Source organism: Oryctolagus cuniculus, chromosome 5, assembly GCF_051225735.1.
Source record: "Oryctolagus cuniculus isolate XC-2025 breed Fujian yellow rabbit chromosome 5, ASM5122573v1, whole genome shotgun sequence".
Lineage (NCBI taxonomy): Eukaryota > Metazoa > Chordata > Mammalia > Lagomorpha > Leporidae > Oryctolagus > Oryctolagus cuniculus.
Window position 1 is genome coordinate 145,017,515 of NC_142871.1, and position 22,751 is coordinate 145,040,265.

Below are 22,751 nucleotides of genomic sequence, written 5' to 3' on the forward strand. Positions count from 1 at the left end.
GATGGTTTTAAATACCAAGAAAAGAGTTCCTAATCTGTATCTGCATCCCACACTTCTCTTCTGGGCATCATTACTGTAGTCTCCTAGTAGTTCCATTGTCCCATGGTTAGCATTCCTCTCCTTAAATTCAGTTTAACTTCTTTCTTTGGACCCTTCTACTGCTGTTCTGGTTCAAGCCCTCCTCATTTCTTGCTTTAATAACTGTTTTCTTATTGAGATTTCCGATCTTCTTCATTTTAAATGCATCCTCCTCGGAAGCAACCAGTGCATACAGCTCTTGTTTTTCCTCTCTGGTTGCTCTTTAAAAGATTAACTTTTATTGACGCTTATTTCTTCCTGCCACTCCCTGAAAGTTAGCAGAGTTGATTTAGAACCTCTTCTTTATTAACTTATTCACCTCTTCTCTCATGAATTCAAAAACCAAACTATGGGCTAATGACTCCCAAACCTTTAACTCTGGCCCAAAGGGTATCCAGAGGCCTTACATAATACTTGAGTGCAACTTCAACAGCCTGAAATGGACATGTCTTCAACTGTACATTATTCTATATCCCTCTCTGATATGCTCATCTGATTCCATCAGTACACATCATGATAATCCTTCACAACTACTACTGATAGAACTTCCTAATCTATCCTCCAATCTCCCAATTTAGTTGTTTTCAGGTTTCAGATCTCTTCCCCAAAACACTAGAGTGACTTACCAAAAACAATAAACTTGACCATATCATTTGCCAGCTGAAAATTATATTTTACAGGATAAAGTGCAATTTCTTTAGTACATATGAGTGGTTCTTGCATAACAATTTATTTCTTCCATCAACTCAGAATTGGTTTCCTGCATGCATCAAGGGCTTTCATTTTTTATACAAGGAGGGAGCACCAGATGGAAAGAGAAAGGTATCTCAGGTTGAAGTTTCTGAAATCTCTTATGTTGATGTCCAATAGGGATTAGGAAACATGGCTCCAGTGCTAAGGCAGGGGATAGCTAGGCTAATACCTCAAGAGCTTTACATTACGATACATCCATGCATAAAACAATAAAAACAGGAAGTATGATTCCCAGGACATCCATTGTTTTATTTAGTATCCATGTTACCATTTACCATTAGCTGTACTGTATAATTAAGTAATAATGTTACAAAACCAGCCAAGACTGAACCAAAGATTGAGGTGATTCTAATAATTCTTCCAACTTCTGAACAAAGGAAAACACAAAATGAATGCCATTTTTTTGGCTGCCTAAGTTAGAATTTTTTTCGCTGATGATTCAGCAATTCACTGCCTCCCTTGCAAATGGCCAATGGCGGTTTCTTCATTTCTACTTAAAAAAAGGGAGAAAGTAATGTTTTTGTCCATATAAAGGTTTCAGACTGCCACATTCTGAGATCTTTCAACATCCCTATCTGTCAACTTTCAAAATAATTCAGCAAAGCAACACACTGTTGATGAAACTGCACAGAAAGAGGTCAGTGGATACGTAGGACTCAACATAGAACCCATGCTAAATGAACATGAAGATCTAGCTCTCAGCAAGTAATTTAAAACAGTTTAGAAAAATTAAGATGAGGAAATGCTTATCTTGAAATATATAACATACTGCGGTGTCATTAGGTGTTTTACAGAGAATAAATTAAAATGTTCTACTAAAGGAATGAGCAAAATTATTCCACACAGCCATAAACATACCTGGTTTCTCAGACATACAGGACACACATTTATTGTCTTCTGCATTATTAGTAACACAGCATATTGGACACTCCCAAGACCCTACAGGCCTTTTGAATCTATCTCCAAATCCTAAGGAAACAGTGGTCACAGTGCAGCTGGAAGATGAAGCAGTCACAGTCACAGCACTTTCTGACGTAGCTGTCAAAGTAAGGGCACGCCTCACACCAGTTCCAGGTTTTGGTGTTTCACAGGCTACACATTTTGTCGCTTCAGGTTTATTCTGCACCAAACATGTGTCACAATCCCAAGTTCCTACTGGTGGTTTAAATTTGTCTCCAAAGCCTGTTCCTGATGCAGGAAGAGTTGCTTTGCTGCTTTTGCTTGGTGTCCCAATTCCAGTCTGTTTAGCATTCTCTCTCGGTGGTGATTTTGCTGCTTGACAGGCTACACACTTGTTATCAGTAAGTTTGTTCTGTAGTAGACACGTATCACACTGCCACGATGGTGCTACTTTCAAATTTTCACCAAATCCACTTCCACTAGAAGAAAAGCTACTTATTGCTGGTCTTGTATAAACTACTGGGCTTGTTGTGGTAGGCTGAGCTGCAAGAGAATCTACCTTTGGTGATGTGAAATCTACAAGAAAAAGAGTAAGAACAAGAGTGTAAACACAAGAAGTTAGAGAGCTTTCTAATCAAAGCATTAACTGGAATACTTTTCATCCAAGAAATCATATTTATTAATCATGTAACTAGTAAGTGACATTTAGGCCTTGTTAAAACTCTACAAAAGATTTTGTTTATAATTTCTAAGAATTTATTGTTTGATGCTTTCAATTAAAAAGAAAAACAAAAAGAAAAGAAAACAAAACAAACAAAAAAAAAACAACCCTTCATTCTTATCTTCAAAGAACAAGAGCTCATTTTTCTTCTATACATACCCACGGTTACCCAATGGTAATTCAAACAAAACTATCACAATGTCTCAACAGAATCTAAGACAGCCATATACATTTCAAATATATCTGCTTTGTAAAAAATGCCTTTGTGCTCCCAAAACTGCTATTATTGAACTGATTAATCAACACTAGATTTTATTTGGGGGAATAACCCATTTAATTTTTTATTTAAGATCAATAAATTTTTTTTAAAAAATTTATTTGAAAGGCAGAGTGACAGAGAAGAAGAGACAGAAAAAGATCTTCCATCTGCTGATTCACTTTCCAAATGCCTGAACAACTGGGGCTGTGCCAAGCCAAAGCCAGGGACCCAAAAACTACATTAGGGTCTTCTATGTGGGTGGCAGGAGCCCAAGCACTTGGGCTATCCTCCTGCTGCTTTTCCAGGCATTTTATGCAGGAAGCTGAATCGGAAGCAGAGCAGCTGGGACTCGAACCACCACTCATATGAGATACTGGTGTCACACTCACTGTACCGTCACAACACCAGCCCTGAGACCAGTTAACTTTTAATTTTGCACACACCACCAGTGACCCATGTCTCTCACCTTAATAACCAAAAGAAAAGAAAAAGGGAAGATCACATTTCTTTTCCTCCCCACTTTTTCAGAATGTCTTGATTTCACTCAAATGAAGACTCTCCCAAATTTTTCAGACTTAAACAAGGGTTTGACATTATGAATACAAAGTGTAACCCTAGTATTTTTTTTTTTTTTAAGAAAGATTGATTTATTTTATTTGAAAGAGTTACAGAGAGAGAGAGAGAGAGATATCTTTTCAATCAGGTACACTCCCCAGATGTCTACAACGGCCAGGAGCTTCATTTGGGTCTCCCATGTGGGTGGCACAGGCCTAAGTACTTGGGCCATCTTCCTATGCTTTTCTCAAGCCATTAGCTAGGAGCTAGATAGGAAGTGCAATGGCTGGGACTTGAACTGGCGCGCATATGGTATGCCAACATTGCAGGCAGAGGCTTTAATCATTATGCCACAACACCAGACGCAACACTAGATATACATGCTGCTCCACTCCCGATCCAGCTCTCTTCTGTGGCCTGGGAAAGCAGCAGAAGATGGCCCAAGTCCCTGGGCCCCTGCACTCACGTGGGAGACCTGGAAGAAGCTCCTGCCTCCCGGCTTCAGATCTGCGCAGCTCCTGCTGTTGCGGCCAATTGGGGAGTGAACCAGCGGATAGAAGACCTCTCACTCTCTCTGCTTCTCCTTCTCTCTCTGTGTGATTCTTTCAAATTAAAAATGACACCTGGAACAAAAACTTTATCCTTCTAAGTCATGCAAAAAAGCCAAATCTTATACTTAAATCATTTTACAACAAAGACATCTGCTGGGTAAATCTATAGTGTTCTTAAACTACTAGATTACCTATGAACATTTTGACATTTTTATGTTACACATCACAACTGAAACTGTGAACATATTTCATTTCTTCAAACTACTACCAACTAGCTTTCAAGCCTTGCTTCATTTCAGGTAAATACTTTCCTCTGGGCATATATGTTACAATTCATCAAACGTGGCCTTGTTTGGTATATACCAAACTGCAGAATAATTTGAGATGGCAGTTGAATGCTTTCATCAGAGGAACATGTGTGCAGGTACATCATTAAACTTATTTGCTTATTTCACATGGGCCTAGCTCTAATAACACATAATTCATTTTCTCCTGCCTTTGCCTCTTAGAGACCTCATGTTAGTGAAGTCCTTGAATAGCACACAAATTCCCACAAAAGAATTAATATCTACATAGCTACTTTGAAAAGTCCCCTCCTATCAGATTAGTCAGCATTTTTTTATAAAGTACAACACCAAGTGATATTAAAATGAAGTCCTGAGTTTGTATAATAAGATTTTTGATTATCACAAGAGCAGTCATTATCTTACCAGGGTTTTTCAGAAGATCTAGGACACTTCCCTCTTTCATAATTTTTGCAGGTCTAAAAGGACCCTCATAATCTTCACCTTGCCTCTTCATACAGATTGTACTGCTGGTCACTGCAGTGGTATCTTGAGCTGTAATTATTTTAATTATAAAAGCTATTATGCCAAGAAAAAGCATTGGACTCGAATTAATTTAGAAAAAACTTTCAAAGCGAACTCTTGGATCGATTTCTAAAACTTTAGTAAAAAAGCCACTTTACTGAACATACTGATAAAAAAAACCTGATAAGTAATTTCCAACTGAGCCAATTATTTCATTTCTAGAAATTTATACAATTTAAAATATCTTTCAATTATAATATTAAACACCTATGTGATAAAATGGTTAAAAATAAGGGCCTAGTAGTTACAAGAATCACAATAGTAACATAATGAAATGCTAGGTAGTCACAAAATAATCTTAAAAGCATAGTTTATGGGGGACAGCACAGTGGGATAGCAGGATAAGCTGCTGCCTTCAGTGCCAGCATCCCGTAAGGGTGCCCGGTTTGAGTCTTAGCTGCTCCACTTCCAATCCAGCTCTCTGTATGGCCTGGGAAAGCAGTAGAAGATGGCCCAAGCCTTTGGCCCTTGCACCCCCGTGGGAGACCTGGAACAAACTCCTGGCTCCCGGCTTCAGATCAACACAGCTCTGGCTGTTGAGGCCAACTGGGGAGTGAACCAGCTGATGGAAGACCCCTCTCTCTCTCTCTCTGCAACTCTTTCCAATAAATAAATATTAAAAAAAAAAAAGCATAGTTATGGGTAAAAGGAGGTTAGAATAAGTGCAGAGGATTAAGAATATTCGTATCTAAAGATTAATGGTGGCTACCAATGGTAAAATGAGTGCTCATTATAGCTTTTATTTTTCATACTTTCCAAAACAAGCGTATCTTTGTATGTAACGTAAGCGATCTGGGGTTTTGGGTTAAAATGCCCATATCTCACATTAGAGCACCTCGGTTTGATACTCAGTTCTGTCTGCTGGCTCCAGTTTCCTGCTAATTTGATCCTGAGAGACTGTAGTGACAGCTCAAGTAACTGGGTTCCTGAGACCCCATGGGAGATGTGGATTTAGTTCCAGTCTCCTGGCTCTGCCCACACCTACTCCCTGCTGTCCCATTTGGGGAGTGAATCAGCAGACAGGAGCACGCAATAAAAGGGGGTTGGCATCATGGCATAGAGGTAGCTGCCTGCGGTGCTGGCACCCCATACAGACACTGGTTCAAGTCCCGGCTGCACTGTTCCACTTCCAGTCCAGACATCCTGGCTGCTACACTTCTGATCCGGCTCCCTGATAATTCACTTGGGAAAGAAACCAAAGATTGGCAAAGTAACTGGGCCTCTGACACCCACGTGGGGCAATCCAGAGGAAGCTCCAAGCTCCTAGTTTTGGCCTGGCCCTGCAACAGCCATTGCAGCCATTTGGGGGATAAACCAGTAGATTAAAGATGTCTTATAAATAAATAAACAAATGTTAATAATAAAGTAAAATAGGGGCTAGTGCTGTGGCACAGAGGGTTTAGCTGCTGCCTGCCAAGGCTGGCATAACACACAGGCACTGGTATGTATCCCAGATGCTATACTTCCAATCCAGCTCCCTGCTAATGGCCTGGGAAAAGGAATAGTAGATGGCCCCAGTGTCTGGGCCTCTACCACCCACTTGGAAGACCCAGATGAAGCTTTTGGCTTCTATCTGGCCCAGCTGTTTTGGCCATTTGGGAAGAGAACCAGCAGATGGAAGATCTAATTCTGATTTTCAAAATAAATAAAGCAATAAATATTTAAATAAATTAATAAACAAAAGTTATGTAATATATGTTTCATCAATACAACTATGCTCCCCAAAATAAAAACCACTGTTCCTACAATTGTGTCAATAAAGAAAACATGTTTAATCACTTTATAATAGTCTATCCTCTTTATTGCTAAAACTTACTTGCTTTTAGTAAATTTATAGTAAATTTCTAGGATCCCTTTAAGTACGAAGGGACAGTAAAAGTAGACAATGGAAATGGGAGTTCCTGCCACAAATTAATCATGACTTCCACATTTTCAATCAGCTTTTCCAAAAGACAGAAGTGGTAAGAATCAGACCCAAATGTGTCAAGATGAGAACACTACTTCTATATAGCCAATTCAAAATCAACTCCTTAAAAATCTGGATAGGGGCCGGCACTGTGGTATAGAAGGTTAAGCCAACGCCTGCAGTGCCAGCATCCCATATGCCTGTGTGGAAGATCCCGAAGAAGCTCCTGGCTTCGGATTGGCACAACTCTAGCCACTGCAGCCATCTGGGGAGACCTCTGTCTCTCTGCCTCTGCCTCTCTGTAATTCTGCCTTTCAAATAAATAAATAAATCTCAAAAAAAAAAAAAAAAAAAAAAAAAAAAAAAAAAAAAAAAAACCACCCACAATCTGTAGCATTTCCCAAGATGAACATAAAGCTTTTCTAACTATTTTTGTTCATTCAGTTACCATGAGTTAGTAAAAATTGAGATTTAGCTTTCTTTTATTATTTTATTTATTTGAAAAGTAGAGTTACAGAGAGAGAGAGAGGTCCATGCGGGTGCAGGGGCTCAAGCACTTGAGCCAACTTCTACTGTTTTCCCAGGCCAAAGCAGAGAGCTGGAGCAGAAAGAGGAACAACCAGGACCACCAACCAGCACCCATATGTGAAAATGGCACTGCAGGTGGAGGCTTAGCCTACTATGCCACTGTGCTGACCCCTGATGGTTTTCCTTAACAAATCACAAAAGTGGAAAACTGAAGAGTTTTATTTTTCAAGAATATAGTAACATTTAAGGAAAAAAGCATTGTGATAAGAAGTATGAGAAAAATTGAAACTGCTTGTTATTTTCTAATACATAGGGCTATTTTATCCAATAAATAGGACTGCACACAGGCCAGACAACTGTTATGTGAAGTTTCCATAAGCTATGTTCTAATCACTCAGACCATGCAAAACTGAGGAGGTCTTTCTAGCCTGGATACCTCAGCTTTTTTTCTTTCCTTTAGAGAGGATACAGTTTTCAAAAGCCCATACTCCTGGACAGGACAACAGTCCCCAACTGATGTTTCTGCCCATACCACCCCACATTGCCACCCACAGCATCACACAATACACACACCGTTGTCAGTATACTCTGCATCCAACTCACTCTTACATTAAAATCCCTCAACATGTCCCCCATCTTCAAAATAAAATCCAATGTTTTAACATGGCATTGCATTCAAGTTCTAGATTTTTTTTTTTTTTTTTTTTTTTTTTTTTTGGACAGGCAGAGTGGACAGTGAGAGAGAGAGACAGAGAGAAAGGTCTTCCTTTTGCCGTTGGTTCACCCTCCAAAGGCCGCCAAGGCTGGCGCGCTGCGGCCGGCACACCACATTGATCCGATGGCAGGAGCCAGGTGCTTCTCCTGGTCTCCCTTGGGGTGCAGGGCCCAAGGACCTGGGCCATCCTCCACTGCACTCCCTGGCCATAGCAGAGAGCTGGCCTGGAAGAGGGGCAACCGGGACAGAATCCAGCGCCCCGACCGGGACTAGAACCCGGTGTGCCGGCGCCACAAGGCGGAGGATTAGCCTAGTGAGCTGTGGCGCCGGCCAAGTTCTAGATTTAAAACTACCTCTTTAACCTACTGAAAAATTAGCTGCAATTCCCTAAGTATGCCATGCTTTTCTCTTGTTCCTATGCCATTGCACTTAGGTATTTACTTCTTGGGTAAAATACCCTTGCTCAAAATTCCTGGTTAGTCTACCAAGATTTTTCTACATTTCCCAAACACTAAACACTTAAAAAGAAAACCAAGAGTACTATTTAAAATATCCTATATTTTAATTAATCATTCATTTAAAGCCAATTTTTTTCAGTTTCAAAATTCTGAATCACTACCCAATATAATCACAAGCTTAACACTTACATTTAAGCCTGTGAAATGAACAGTAAACCTGGAGATGATATCACTAAATATAATGTTGATAATTTTTAAAATTCTAATAAGATCCCATTTATAGCAAACTTGTCATCTTGTTTTGACTTAAAAAAAAAAAAAAGACAGTGAATATTCGCTGCTGTGGAATGTCCCTCTAAAAACCAAACTGTAAAATTTACATTTAGGAAGTTATTTTCACCCAAGAGAAGGCATTTAGAAGAATTACCTAAGATGTAAGGAATATCTGAATATACTAATCAAAAATATGCAACTGTTTTTATGCAAAAAATTGAGAAATTTTTACTTACCAGAACTATTTGTGATTGATTCGGAAGTACTAATAGAGCCAGTAAGCTCTGTTTTTGCAATAGGCACACTAAATGTAAATCCAATCTGCAAAGAGAAAACGTATCCTTTAAGTGTCAATTCAGTTTTAAACAAGTGTAAATATCAAGTGTAAATCTTATTTATAAGTCAAAAATTTAGGGGAACTTGAACATCAGACTTCTGTATTACTTGAATTTAAAAAAAAAATAATAAAGGCAATTCAAGAGACATGTTAAATACAGTATGATTTAGCTGACAGGATTCCAGTATTTAATTAGATCTGGAACCCACAGAAAACAAAACAGCAATTAAAGGATACTCTGGGAGTGCTAGTGAAATCTGAACATGGATTATATAATTATACCAATTATATTGTGTTGAATTTCTTAGGTATGACAACTGTACTGTAGGTATGCAAATGAATATCCTCCTTAGTGGGCACATGGAGAAATATTAAAGGAAACAAGATGCCTACATTTTAACTGGAGACAATGCATTTGCATATAGACACTATTACTCATTTAAGTTTCCTATACAATTAGTATGGTTTTAAGTTGGAAGAAAAATTAATGGTGTCCCTTATCACAAATGGCACTTTAGAATAAAAATACAAAATAGGTTTTAAATCAGTAAAATGAAATATTCCTTGCTTGCTACTTACAGATGTTGGAGGTAGTATATCTGCCTCAGTAGATTTTATAATTGGAGATGAGAATCTAAACATGGGACTGCCAGTGCTGCTGGGAGAGGTCATTTGTACCTGGTTTTCCAAACAATTAAGAAATGAGATCAAAATCATTATTCAGAAAAAGAAATTGGCACTAAGATAGATCTTAAATCAATTACCCTAAATCTTTACATTTAGATTTTAAAATCATTTTCATTTCTGAAAAACAATGAATATCCAATTGCTATAAAATCTGGCTTCCTGGAAGAGTACACGTAAACTAAAGGTAGATATTTGTCTAAGGGAGAAAAATAACATCTATAAGAATATATTCAGAAACAGTCAAGAAGAAAGAAAAATATTTCAGGAGTAGATTAAAGATGTGAAAACAAATTCATTCCTACTCACTTGGAAGATATTTAGCAACAAACTTAACCAACTCAATCTCAAATGCACTGCAATAAGTTAAACACCATTCATGATATTGGTACATATTGTAAAAAAAGCAAAACCCACCATTTCCATTTCTCTTTGCTAATCATGGAGTTACTAATTCTCAGTGTAAAAAAAAAAAAATCACTGCTTTAAGCAAGTACTAGACTCATAAGGAATAAGGACAAAAATCAACTACAGGGGGCCAGCACTGTGGCTCACTTGGTTAATCCTCCGCCTGCAGCGCCAGCATCCCATATGGGCGCCGGATTCTGTCCCAGTTGTTCCTCTTCCAGTACAGCTCTCTGCTGTGGCCCGGGAGGGCAGTGGAGGATGGCCCAGGTGCTTGGGCCCGTGCACCCGCACGGGAGACCAGGAGGAAGCACCTGGCTCCTGGCTTTGGGCCAGCGCAGCGCCAGCTGTAGCAGCCATTTGGGGTGTGAACCAACGGAAGGAAGACCTTTCTCTCTGTATCTCTCTCTCTAACTCTGTCAAATAAAAAAAAAATATTTTTTAAATCATCTATATATAATGGTTTGTACCTTGTTTGTTAGTGACTGAGAAGGATTGATGGGTGACAGAGAGGATGCTGTGCTCACAGGTGAACTAAAATTGAAGATAGGCAGTGAAGAACTGGCAATAGGTAGAGAAATTTTCGGCAACACTGGTAATTCCATTTCCTAAAAGAAAACATATTTCATCTTCACATCACTCTTTTATCTCTAATTATTTTAGAATTTAATTTAGAATAAAAAGGTGGCACCACACAGTGTTAACAATGTAGGCTCTTGAATTTAAAAAAAAAAAAACAAATCTGGCTAGGCCAGCAACCAGACATGACTTTAAGAGCCTAATTTCCTTGAACACCAATTTTCTATTCTATAAAAATAAAGAAAAATAATTCTTACTCTGGACCACAGTTAAATAGTATGAACCACGGTTATTTATGCTCATGCCCTGAAACATAAGCATTTAAGAAATATCAGTACTGATCAGTTGGTGGCTCTTCTTTATTTTTAATGCAATCAAGAGCAACGCAAGTCTACCATGACCCAGATTAAGAGCAAACAATTAAAGCACCTGCTTCTGCTAATGTTGGGAGAAGATTAGGTGTGACCAATGCTATAATAAACTGGAAAAATACAAAAGCAACCATCTGAAAACACTAGAGAGCAACCAAAAGCAAGCAGAAAGTGTTTACTTAGTAAAGAAGGGAAGGGAATAAGTGAGCTTCCTCAGCTCTTCATAAGCTAACGCCACCAGCAAGTTGAAATTCTGACAGAAAACTGCAAACCTTGTAGTTGATGGATTTGAGGACAATCAGAGGTGACCAGAACAGCTAGAAAATTAGGGGAGATACAGGAATGAAGTATCACAGAAGGGGAGTTTCAGGGTCTACACATGAATCACCCAAAGCACCTGTAGACCTACAGTCTACACAAGTCTAAGACAGATACCAAGTAATTCAACAAAACCAGAGTTGTAACATCTGCCTACTACACAGAAGACAGTTTGAGTTCTAGTAAGTTTACTACTAGCTGACACAATTTGAATATTTCAAATGGATGCAGCTTATTGTATATAACACACCTCAATAAGGCTGACCAAAAATCAAAGGCAAAATAAAGATACTTCATATAAAGTAAAACTAATAATCTATTGCCAGAAAGCTTACACTCTCTCTCTCTCTCTCTCACACACACACACACACACACACACACATATATACGAACTGTATCTAAATAAAGTTCCAGAACAAACAAAATGAATACATGGAAAAATGAAGACAGTGATTGCTTCCAGGGTAGAAGGTGATATGAATTGATTAGGAAGGACCATCAGTGAACTTTCTGGGGTGATGGAAATGATCTATATCTCACTAGGGACTCATGTTAAACAGGTGAAAGCATCTGTCAAATTCATTAAATGATACACCTAAGAATTTTATGTTTCATGATATGTAAATTTTTACTAAATTAAAAAAAAACATATTTAGTTCTAGCTCATACTATGTATGCTGAAGTAATTGGGTTTATAAAGTGTATGTCTTCAACTTACTTTGAAAAGTACTCTCCCACAAAAAGGATGGATATTTGATAAATATAACAAAATGTTAGAATCTAAGTGCTGCAGATACCTACTCACTGTATAACCCTTCCAACATTTCATATGCTTGAAATTTGTCCTAACAACTGGGGGAGAGGGTAAACAAAGGATGCATCTGGCTATTTCCATAGAGAAGTTTCCTCCTCTCCAACATCTAGACTTATTTTCTTGTCTTTAAAGCCCTGGAAACATCAATTATATATAAGCTATTATATAACATCAACTCATTAAGCCACACATGTGGTTAAACTGCTTCTTTATGTTATTGGCTTTGAACAAATTCTACAATTTTATTCTGACTCCCCAAAAGTTTGACTTAGTAGGTCTTACATGAGTCCTACGAAGAGGGAAAACAAAAAATAATAAAATAGTAATTCTGCTAACAGACACCTAGAGTTGAACACATCAATCAAGTTTCCTGAACACACCAATCATCAAATACTTTGTTAATATCTTTACAAGAACTATCTCACATGAGACAGATACTGTTGTTGTAAGACAAAGAAATTTTGGCAGATAGTATATGGCCCAATATCATGCTATTAAGTGGCAGACATTCAACAAACATAAGCTTAATGTATTAATTCTTTTTCTGATTTTGCAGACAAGGAAATTGAGGAAGTACAAAGAGGTTCATTTGACCAAGGTAACTCAGCTAATTTAAGTGATCAGAATGTATAACAATAGCAAATGATACAATCTTCCCAAATTCATTTTTATATATACTGCTTATCTACTCTGTGTCAATGAATTTTTCAATTATTAAAAAAGATAGGCTGGTATTACCACGGAAGCAAAATGCCAGTATGTTTGTCAACTACAACCCTCATAGATTCTGAAATCTAAGACAAAATGATTGCTAAAACACACTCATTATCTTACTGCAAAACAGGTTATTTTAAATATAGAATGCTATTAACCTCAAATTTAGTGAATCGAAATACATCAAGTTTCTGCTGAGTAGCAACAGTATCTGAAATTAGCATAACCTGTTTACATCCCGTTAAAAATAAATTTCTTCTAGTTGACCTTTCTGAAGATACTTCATAGAAAGGCCTTTTAAAATACTCAAAAGATGATTCTTCAATATTTCAGTAAAAATTCCCACTATAACTAACAGCTAGTGGTCTAAACATACTCAACCCCTGAAACAAAAAGGCAGCATTGTGTTCAAATAACTACTGAAGTATGTATCTAAACCTATTCTATCTATAAAAAATACAGAGCAGTCTAAAAATCTGGGGCAGCCATTGCATTCGCACCTCTTTCCTCAGAAATGTGGAGATTTTAACTCCAGCGTGGAACAGAACACAGATGGGAGGGGTTGGGTGAGGCATACTGGGATGTGAAACTGGCAGTTGGCTGTTGGCTGAAAATGGGGGTGGGGAGCAAGAGAAAGGAGGAGTCCTGTGATAAAGACATGGTGGGGGAGGTGTAACGTTTTGATAAAACTCTCCACAGTTAGTATACAGAAAGAGCAAAAATAAATCAATTAATACAATCAAATGTGTCCCACAATCACACTAAGCACATCTGACAGCAAAATTTAAGCTAAATACAAAACAAAGCTGCAGCTTAAGATCTTTTCTAAAGTGTAATTAATGAAGTCTATACAAAGAACTTTAACAAAAGAAAACTGGTTTGCTACAAAAATTAGAAAATGTTAAATACCGTATACATCAACGTCATTCAAGTCTGAAGTCTTCTTTCAAGATGGCAGAATACACCAATGAATTGTTTCCCTTCACAAAACTCTAGCAAAGTGACAGCAGAACCTATGGGAAAGACAGAGCCTCCAGCCTCTTAACATCTCCCCAAGTTTCACTGGCAAAGAAGGCTGTATGGCAGAAAAAGTCCAAACTGCCAAAGAAATCATCATTCTGTAATTGGCAAGGCTACTAATAACTAAAAGAAGAGAAAAAACTGAAAAGGGCCTCACACATTAACCAACCCTAAAAAGTAAAACACATGAAGAAACTCACACAACACACCCAATAACTTCAATCAACTATGAGTACATAGACAACAGAAGTGTTTTAAGAAACTAAAACTTTAAATGATCCAGCATGGCTGAAAATACAAGTTAAAAACATACAGAACTCCAATGGCACACCATGTCACATCCACCAGCTCATCTGGGAAAAATGGGAAAAATCAAGTACTGGTTTTCTGGATAAAGAAAAAATAGATCTACTATCACACAGAAGTATGAAATCACAAAACTACTTCGGGCAACATTGCATCATCTAATACACTGGAAACTATATACCAACCTACATAACCCAACAACTTGATTCCTAGGTAAATATCTTAGAGAAAATACTGCACATGTCCAGAGGGAAAAGTGTAGATATATTCATTTTAACAGGTAATGAGAATCAACGCAAATGTGCTCTGACAGCAGAATGGACTAACTGCAGTTTAGTAAACCTTCATACTGGATACACGTACAGCAGTTAAAGTGACCTACTGTAACCTTTTACAACACAAATCACACACACACCCAAAGGAGAAATCCCATGAATGAAGCATATGGCATTAATCCATCTTAAATATATAATCCATTTTATATATAACTTTTAATGACGTAATATACATACATTTATTACATATACTTCTAACATATTATCATATACATACCTTTATTACATATTGCATATTTTATATATATTTCTACAAAAAAAAACAAAACTACAGTAATACCCGAAGGGTCAAATAATTTCAAATGCAATTCACTTATTTGAATAATGGAGGTATTTTTTTTGGGGGGGGGACAGGCAGAGTGGACAGTGAGAGAGTGAGAGAGAGAGAGAGAGAGAGAGAGAGAGAGAGAGAGAGAAAGGTCTTCCTTTTGCCGTTGGTTCATCCTCCAATGGCCGCCGCGGCCGGCACATCGCGCTGATCCGAAGTCAGGAGCCAGGTGCTTCTTCTGGTCTCCCATGGAGTGCAGGGCCCAAGGACCTGGGCCATCCTCCACTGCACTCCCGGGCCATAATAGAGAGCTGCCATGGAAGAGGGGCAACCGGGACAGAATCCGGCACCCCAACCAGGACTGGAACCCGGTGTGCCGGCACCGCAAGCAGAGGATTAGCCTATTGATCCGCGGCGCTGGCCTGAATAATGGAGTTTTGCTGTTACTTCTTTTTTTTAATGACACTCAAGAAATTTAAGATAAGAGCCGGCGCCGTGGCTCAATAGGCTAATCCTCCACCTTGCGGCGCCGGCACACCGGGTTCTAGTCCCGGTTGGGGCGCCGGATTCTGTCCCGGTTGCCCCTCTTCCAGGCCAGCTCTCTGCTATGGCCAGGGAGTGCAGTGGAGGATGGCCCAGGTGCTTGGGCCCTGCACCCCATGGGAGACCAGGAAAAAGCACCTGGCTCCTGGCTCCTGCCAGGATCAGCGCGGTGCGCCGGCTGCAGCGGCGGCCATTGGAGGGTGAACCAGCGGCAAAGGAAGACCTTTCTCTCTCTGTCTCTCTCTCTCACTGTCCACTCTGCCTGTAAAAAAAAAAAAAAAAAAAAAAAAGAAATTTAAGATAAGAGATTTAGTTTTCTGGCACCCAAGGGACCATTTCAATGGAGCATTATCCTTGCTCTAGGGCTCCCCAAATGCCACACCTCCTAACTTCCCCTTACCACCACAAACTCACAGCTTTTAATAAACCTCATAGTTTTAAGTACATAAATCCTACCTCTTCCTCTTCTGGAGGTTTAGAACCAACAAAACGTGTTCTCTCTCGCCTCATCTTGCCACCTCCACCACGTACTGCAGAAGATAAACCATTGGCTGCTGGCATACTAAAATCTGGGTATGAAAAGCCACTAGCAAATAAAAAGAAAATTAACTAATGTATTATTCTGGTATATAACTTGTTACACTAATAAACATTATCAATTATTCAGCTAAATGATTTTAAAACTGACAGGCTATTTGTATAAAATTTCTACATGTTAATCATCTTAAATCTTCAAAAAATGTATCCCTAAATCAAATATGAGCCCAAATTAAATGTATAGTACAACTCTATGTGAAATGGCATTACCTTTCCTGTTTTTCTCCACTTTGTCCTGATGTCATGTTTTTTTCACGTCCAATCTAGGGGTGGAAAAAAACCATATTTTACATGCTTATGTGTCTTAGTTTTCTTAAAACTACCCTTCTTTGTATGAAGGTTAGTATTTGGAATGGGAAATTTGATGTTTTTTAAATTAATGAAATCTTGAATTTACAAGTTAGACTCTGCTTTCTCAATGATAATCAAAATTAGTGCAGGAATGTCATTGAGCACACCTGTACCTCTCAACAAAATGTAAGTATACAAAGTTAACACAATAGCCACAAAGGGACTTTTATGTATCTCTCTTATGAACTATTCAGTACACAAAGTTACAATGGTATTATTTTTGAAATTATCTTTCAAATCTTAAAAGTCTCTCCACTGAAAACAATCAAGGTTCCTTGAAGAATGGCTGGCTGCAGAGGGAAGGCAGAAAATGCACAAGATGAGCTGGAAATTTCCTACAATAGCAAAAGAACAGGTGCCCCAAAAATGAAGGATTTAATAAAAAATATTAAAGGACACAGGAACCAGCCCAAGGCAAAATAAGAGGTAATTTGAACACCAAAATATATAATGCCATTAACAGAATTATAATCTACTGAAATTAAGAATTCAAACTGACATTAAACAAGAAGATATATAAATATGTAAATAAAGGAAAACTCTTTCTTACAGTAGAAAGCCAACTAATGAATGTACAAGTAGCAGGTAGATTAGAAAACCACCACCTGGCAAGATTCAGGCAAGAATCATCAATGTTAATACTCATGTATTGAAAAGATACAGTTTCAGAGTTTTATTCTCATTAGATACTAATTACAAACGGTAAAATAACTGTACAAAAACTCCCACACATTAACTTATGATCACTCTACCAGTAATGGGACAAAGAAACAGTTACGTGCCTCCTCAACAGTGAAGAGCTCATCATCATTTCAGTGGCATTACTGCCAAAAGCACGTAACTGATGAAAACATGGGGAAACAAACCCAAATTGCACAACACTATACAATAACTGGCTTAGACTCTTCAAATATCAGTGTTGGGTCCGGCGAAGTGGCATACCGGGGAAAACCGCCGCCAGCAACACCAGCATCCCATATGGGCAGCGGTTCAAGTCCCGGCTGCTCCACTTCTGATCCAGCTCCTGCTCATGTGCCTGGGAAAGCAGCAGAAGATGGCAAATGTTTGGGCCCCTGCACCCACATGGAAGACCTGAAAGAAGCTCCTGGCTCCCATCTGGTCCTGCTCCTGCCTTTGTGGCCATTTGGAGAGTGAACCAACAGATCAAAGACCTGTCTCTCTCTCTCTTTGTAACTCTTTCAAATAACTAAATCTTAAAAAAAAAAATTAGTGCAGTGAAATACATACATAACACACAAAGACACACACACATTTATACACAAACAAAAGCAAACAAGGAACTGTTCTAGACTAAAACGAGACAAAGAGACAGAATAACTAATTGCAGGACACGACATTGAAAGTTTATCTTTTGGGACAGTTAGCAACATCAAAATAACATCTAGATTAGCATCTAGATAAGAGTTTTGATTACTATTATGCTTTATGTAAAAGAATTCCTTGTTTGTAGGAAACAAAAAAAGAAAAAAAGCAAATGGAGTGAAATATATGGTATTCTTAACATTTTTCTTGCAAAACTTTAAACCCAAATGCATGGGACCCTGCCACCCATGAGAACTGGCAAGTGACTGCTAATGGGCAGGAGGTTTTAGGGAGGCAGTGGAAGAGATGGTGATAAAGATATCCCAAAATTAACTATAGTGATGGCTAAACAACTCTGTAAACACACATTAAACTACCAAACAGTAAGCTTAAATAGGTAAATTAAATTGTACAGTATGTGAATCATCTCAAAATACAAACTGTGTGTGGTTTTGATATCTACAAAAGCAACACCAAAAGCAAAGCTTGGATCCTGGTTCAAAAAATCAATCATAGGGGCTGGCACTGTGACATAGAGGGTAAAGCCGCCACCTGCACTGTTGGCGACCCATATGGGTGACAGTTCGAACCCCAGCTGCTCTACTTCCGATCTAGCTCTCTGTTATGGCCTGGAAAGCAGTGGAAGATGCCCCAAGTCCTTGGGCCCCTGCACCCACGTGGGAGACCCGGAAGAAGCTCCTGGCTCCAGATCGGTACAACTGAAGCCATTACAGCCATCTAGGGAGTGAACCAGTGGATGTAAGACTTTGTCTCTCTCTCTCTGCCTCTGTCTCTTTGTAACTCTGCCTTTCAAGTAAATAAATAAATCCTAAAAAAAAGTCAATCATAAAAAAATTTACACATGGACTAATTTTGCGGCCAGCATTCTAAATGAGCACAGGTTCCACAACCTGCTAATGTATCAGGGAAGGCAGCAGAAAAAGACCTAAGTGCTTGGGCCCCTGCCACCCATTCAGGGCACTCAGATGGAGTCCCAGGCTCCTGGCTTTGGCCTGGTCCCAAACTGGCTGTTTTGGCCATTTGGACACTGAACCAGCAGATGGAAGGTATCTCTCCCTAATGCTGCCTTTCAACTAAGTAAGTATATTGGGGGGGATTTCAAACACAATGCCACAGTCAAGACAGTGACAAAGAAAATCTCGCAAAATTTCTTAATACACATAGTGAGTATATACTAGTGTTTACTAAACAAGAGCTGTTTTAAAGGTATAACAATTCACAATCACAAATAATTCACAAAATGTATGTATTATATAGTTGCCAGACTACAATGGTAGAATACTTCTATTTACATTAATTACTCTTAACTCATTACAATTGATACTCAAAGCTGGTAAATATAAACACATACTCACACTGTGCCTTTTATCTATTCTTTGATTAATCTTCCTTAGTTCACCAGATGGGGTCAGAGATGGTTTAAAATAAACAGTTCGATTTGCAGCTACAGAAATTGGCTTTGGGGTCATAAGTCTCTGCACTGGGGGATACTGAGAGTCCACCTTACATAAGTAAATAGAAATCAAAGACAAACATGTATTTTTGAATATGTATCAGTAACTCACATCTAAATATTATTTAACAACAGCTAATGTGACCTAGAGGAATAAAGGGACATAAATACTAAGAAAAAATTAGTAGCAGAACCAAGGAGATATATATATAAATATATACATACACATATATATTTATGCACACATTTATTTATAAACATATATAGTTTGAAATTGGACTTGTAAATAGACTTTATTCCACATATGCATACATATAAAATAGAACTATATTCAAAATGGTTCCACAAATAAAGTTTCTATAAAATGATTTTAAATAAGTGAACTAAAATTGATGTCACTGTGTCCCTGAAACTACTGAATATATTTTCTTTAGCTGCAAAAAAGATATTTTTAAACTAGTTATCAAAATACTTTAATTCCTTAAATGTGAGCAAATTCTTCTCCAAGTTGATCCCCTGTCCTTCTTATTTAATACCCAATCCAAAAATGGCGTCCAGATTCTGAAATGAACTGATTTCACTAAGTACACAAACATTTTATTAATGGTCCTTTGCTCCACTAAATCACAGTAAAATTCCTGATGGTGTAAGATCACTATAAAGCCAAAAACCACTCTGTCCAAGAATGTAACACTATGAATAGAGTCCTTTCACCCCAGAGCAGCTGTTAGCATTGCTTTCCAGGGCAAAAAGGCTCTGTATAGTTTGTAGCTTTTCCCCAAATCCTCATCACAAGTGTAGCCCAACCACTCAAGGATAATCTACTTTGTAGAGTGTTGGAATTACATCCATGAAATATGAATTACATTATATCCTGCCCTTTTTATTCTCTTACACCATGTTAAATAAGCTGTTATTGATACAATACTGAACTACTAGAAAAATTATCAGTAAGAATCATGGCACAATTTAAAAAATTTACTTTTCAAATAATCTGATATAAATGAGGATCTAAGAAAAGCCAACAAATTAATCCCATTAATGGAAACCAACAGAAGATTCCCTCTTGTTTAATTATAAATATCTACATAATTCTAAAACTGAGAAGCCATACTCTTCCAAAAGCCATTTTTATTTTCCTCTGTATCAGAATTTCAGTAACAATAATTACAATTTACTAATAATTTATATGTGTACCTGTAATTAATTCAATTACAATTTTAATAATTACTTTTAGGGAATTTGGTGTTACAATAAATGCTTTCACAAGTAAGGATCCAGGAGTACAGCATTGTTGCACAGTGGGTTAAGCTGTAATGCTGCCCTCCCATGAGCGCTGGTTCAACTTCTAGCTGCTCCACTCTCAAATCTGACTCAGCTCCCTTCTAATGTACCTAGGAAAGCAGAAGAACATGGCCCAAGTATTTGGGCTCCTGCTACCCACATGGGAGACCAGGATAGAAATGGAGACCCGGATAGAAATGGAGCTCCAGGCTCCCAACGTTGGCCTGGCCCAGCCCCAGCTGTGGCAGTCAGTTGGGAAGTGAACTAGCAGATAGAAGATTTCTCTCTGTAACTGTCTTTTGAATAAATAAACACCCCCCTCCCAAAAAAAAAACAAGTAAGGATCCATGAGTCTGCTTTTCCTGAAATATACTTAATCATCCATAAATACTTATATATCAAAAAAGGTATCTTACTTAACCCAAACTATCAAACATTTCATTTTTCCCACAGTAACCTCCAAAGCTAATCTGAACCAAACAGGATGCAGTAAAAGGCCATCAATATACAATCTATATATTTTGTATCAGCTCCAATATCTTACAAGAGTATTTTGGGCCGGCGCCGCGGCTCAGTAGGCTAATCCTCCGCCTAGCAGCACCGGCACACCGGGTTCTAGTCCCGGTCGGGGCGCTGGATTCTGTCCCGGTTGCCCCTCTTCCAGGCCAGCTCTCTGATATGGCCAGGGAGTGCAGTGGAGGATGGCCCAGGTCCTTGGGCCCTGCACCCCATGGGAGACCAGGAGAAGCACCTGGCTCCTGCCATAGGATCAGCGCGGTGCACCGGCCGCAGCGCGCTGGCCACGGCGGCCATTGGAGGGTGAACCAACGGCAAAGGAAGACCTTTCTCTCTGTCTCTCTCTCTCATTGTCCACTCTGCCTGTCAAAAAATTAAAAAAATTTTAAAAAAATAAATAAATAAAAGAGTATTTTGGCTGTCCAAAGATGTGTCAAATTGAAATTCTAATATACACAACAGATTTGACATAATGTTGGTTAATGAGGAAAGTTGAAAAAAAAAAAATCACTCAGTTCCTTGAGGGTTTAATTCACTGAACTTCTAAATATTAAACACTTCAAGCTTTGTTCACTCATATCACTATTTATCAAAAGGTAAAAAATTTAGCCTTAAAGGCTGTCAAGAACCTGAAGATGGAAAATACCAAATAACCAAAATGAATGGTCATCTACTATACATATAGAATCTTGCAGAGACCCTCAGAAGAGGCTATCATGTCCAAGTAAAAGAGTTTTATTTTAAAACATATTCCCTAATGACTATCAACTAAATCCAATTTGTGTTCTTGTTAACTTTAAATATAACAAAATTGCTGACACTGTGAACAGCTAACATGGAAGAAGTCTTACCTTTTGGCTTTTAGCCTGATGATCTGAGATATTTATCCCACTCCTATCAAGAGGCTATAAAAAAAAAAAAGTACTATCAGAAAACAGATGGGAAACTGAAAAATACAACTTTCATATATAAAAAGGTTCAAAAGTCAACTTACAGAATTTAAAGGTGAAGAAACAGATGGAATTCTTTTTGCATCCTGTTAATAACAGAATTTATTATTTGATAATAATAACAAAATTAAGTGTTTTCACTAAGCTCAGATTTTGTTATACTTCTGTATTTGTGACTTTAAAAACTTACTGCTAGCGGGCTTGACATCTTCTCTAAAGACTGCAATATTCGTCGAGCTGTTGAACTGGTCACACCATAAGATTGTGCATTAAGTTGCTTAGCTTTCATCTGTCTTCTGACTGGTGCCTATAAAGTAAAAACCTTACATTATTTGTTCCAATGTTAAATCTAAGGCACGTATGAATGCAATGAAAATACTTACAAAATAGAATTAGTGTCCAAAGTGAAATAAGATTGATGGATTATCAGTAACTTAACTCAGGAAGATGTAATTAAAAGTTCAACTTTTTGTATGCCTTCACCAAAAATCTAATTCTTTGCCTGAGGAATTACTTTACAATGAGAAAGAGTGATCACATAGCATCATGTACCACCCAGAAGATTTGCCAGTTGTATTATGTGAGGATAATGGTTAATAGGTAAAAAGGCTAGCATTAGCTTGATCCTTTTATCCCAGTTATTTAAATAAACTTTTAAGTTAATGAGAACTGAGTTATCAATTATCCTGGGTCTTACAAAACATTTACAGTAATTTTCCAGATAACTAAATAAAGAGATTGTAGATTCCATTACAACAGAAATTTAACAAATCTGAATACCAATGACTTGTTCATATAAATAAGAAAAAAGAACATATTAAAGTAATTAGGCCATGTCTTAACTTTCTTAAAATTAGTGTGAAGGAAAATAACTTATCAACACACAAGTACTCTTTAATAGTGTTCATAAAACCCAATGAAAACATTTCATTTTCTCAAGAATGTATAACATTCCAATAACCATGTGGCTACTACAAAACCAAGTAACCTGGTAAT

General features: G+C 37.9%; 1 protein-coding gene across 6 annotated transcripts in view; it reads right to left on the reverse strand.

Annotated features, from left to right (window-relative positions):
* NUP153 (nucleoporin 153) overlaps positions 1 to 22,751 on the reverse strand; it is a 68,152-nt gene that overhangs the window by 16,752 nt on the left and 28,649 nt on the right. For 5 of the 6 annotated variants that reach the window (XM_089334362.1, XM_089334363.1, XM_051832573.2 and 2 more), the window contains 11 exons: positions 21,946 to 22,062; positions 21,800 to 21,841; positions 21,657 to 21,710; positions 18,908 to 19,054; positions 16,068 to 16,120; positions 15,717 to 15,846; positions 10,463 to 10,600; positions 9,483 to 9,581; positions 8,803 to 8,887; positions 4,528 to 4,656; positions 1,690 to 2,307 (listed from right to left, as the gene is read on the reverse strand). In XM_089334362.1, the coding sequence (XP_089190488.1) occupies positions 1,690 to 2,307; positions 4,528 to 4,656; positions 8,803 to 8,887; positions 9,483 to 9,581; positions 10,463 to 10,600; positions 15,717 to 15,846; positions 16,068 to 16,120; positions 18,908 to 19,054; positions 21,657 to 21,710; positions 21,800 to 21,841; positions 21,946 to 22,062 (1,612 nt within the window). The remainder of the gene's footprint in view (positions 1 to 1,689; positions 2,308 to 4,527; positions 4,657 to 8,802; positions 8,888 to 9,482; positions 9,582 to 10,462; positions 10,601 to 15,716; positions 15,847 to 16,067; positions 16,121 to 18,907; positions 19,055 to 21,656; positions 21,711 to 21,799; positions 21,842 to 21,945; positions 22,063 to 22,751) is intronic. The other variant, XM_089334361.1, reaches the window with a different exon arrangement.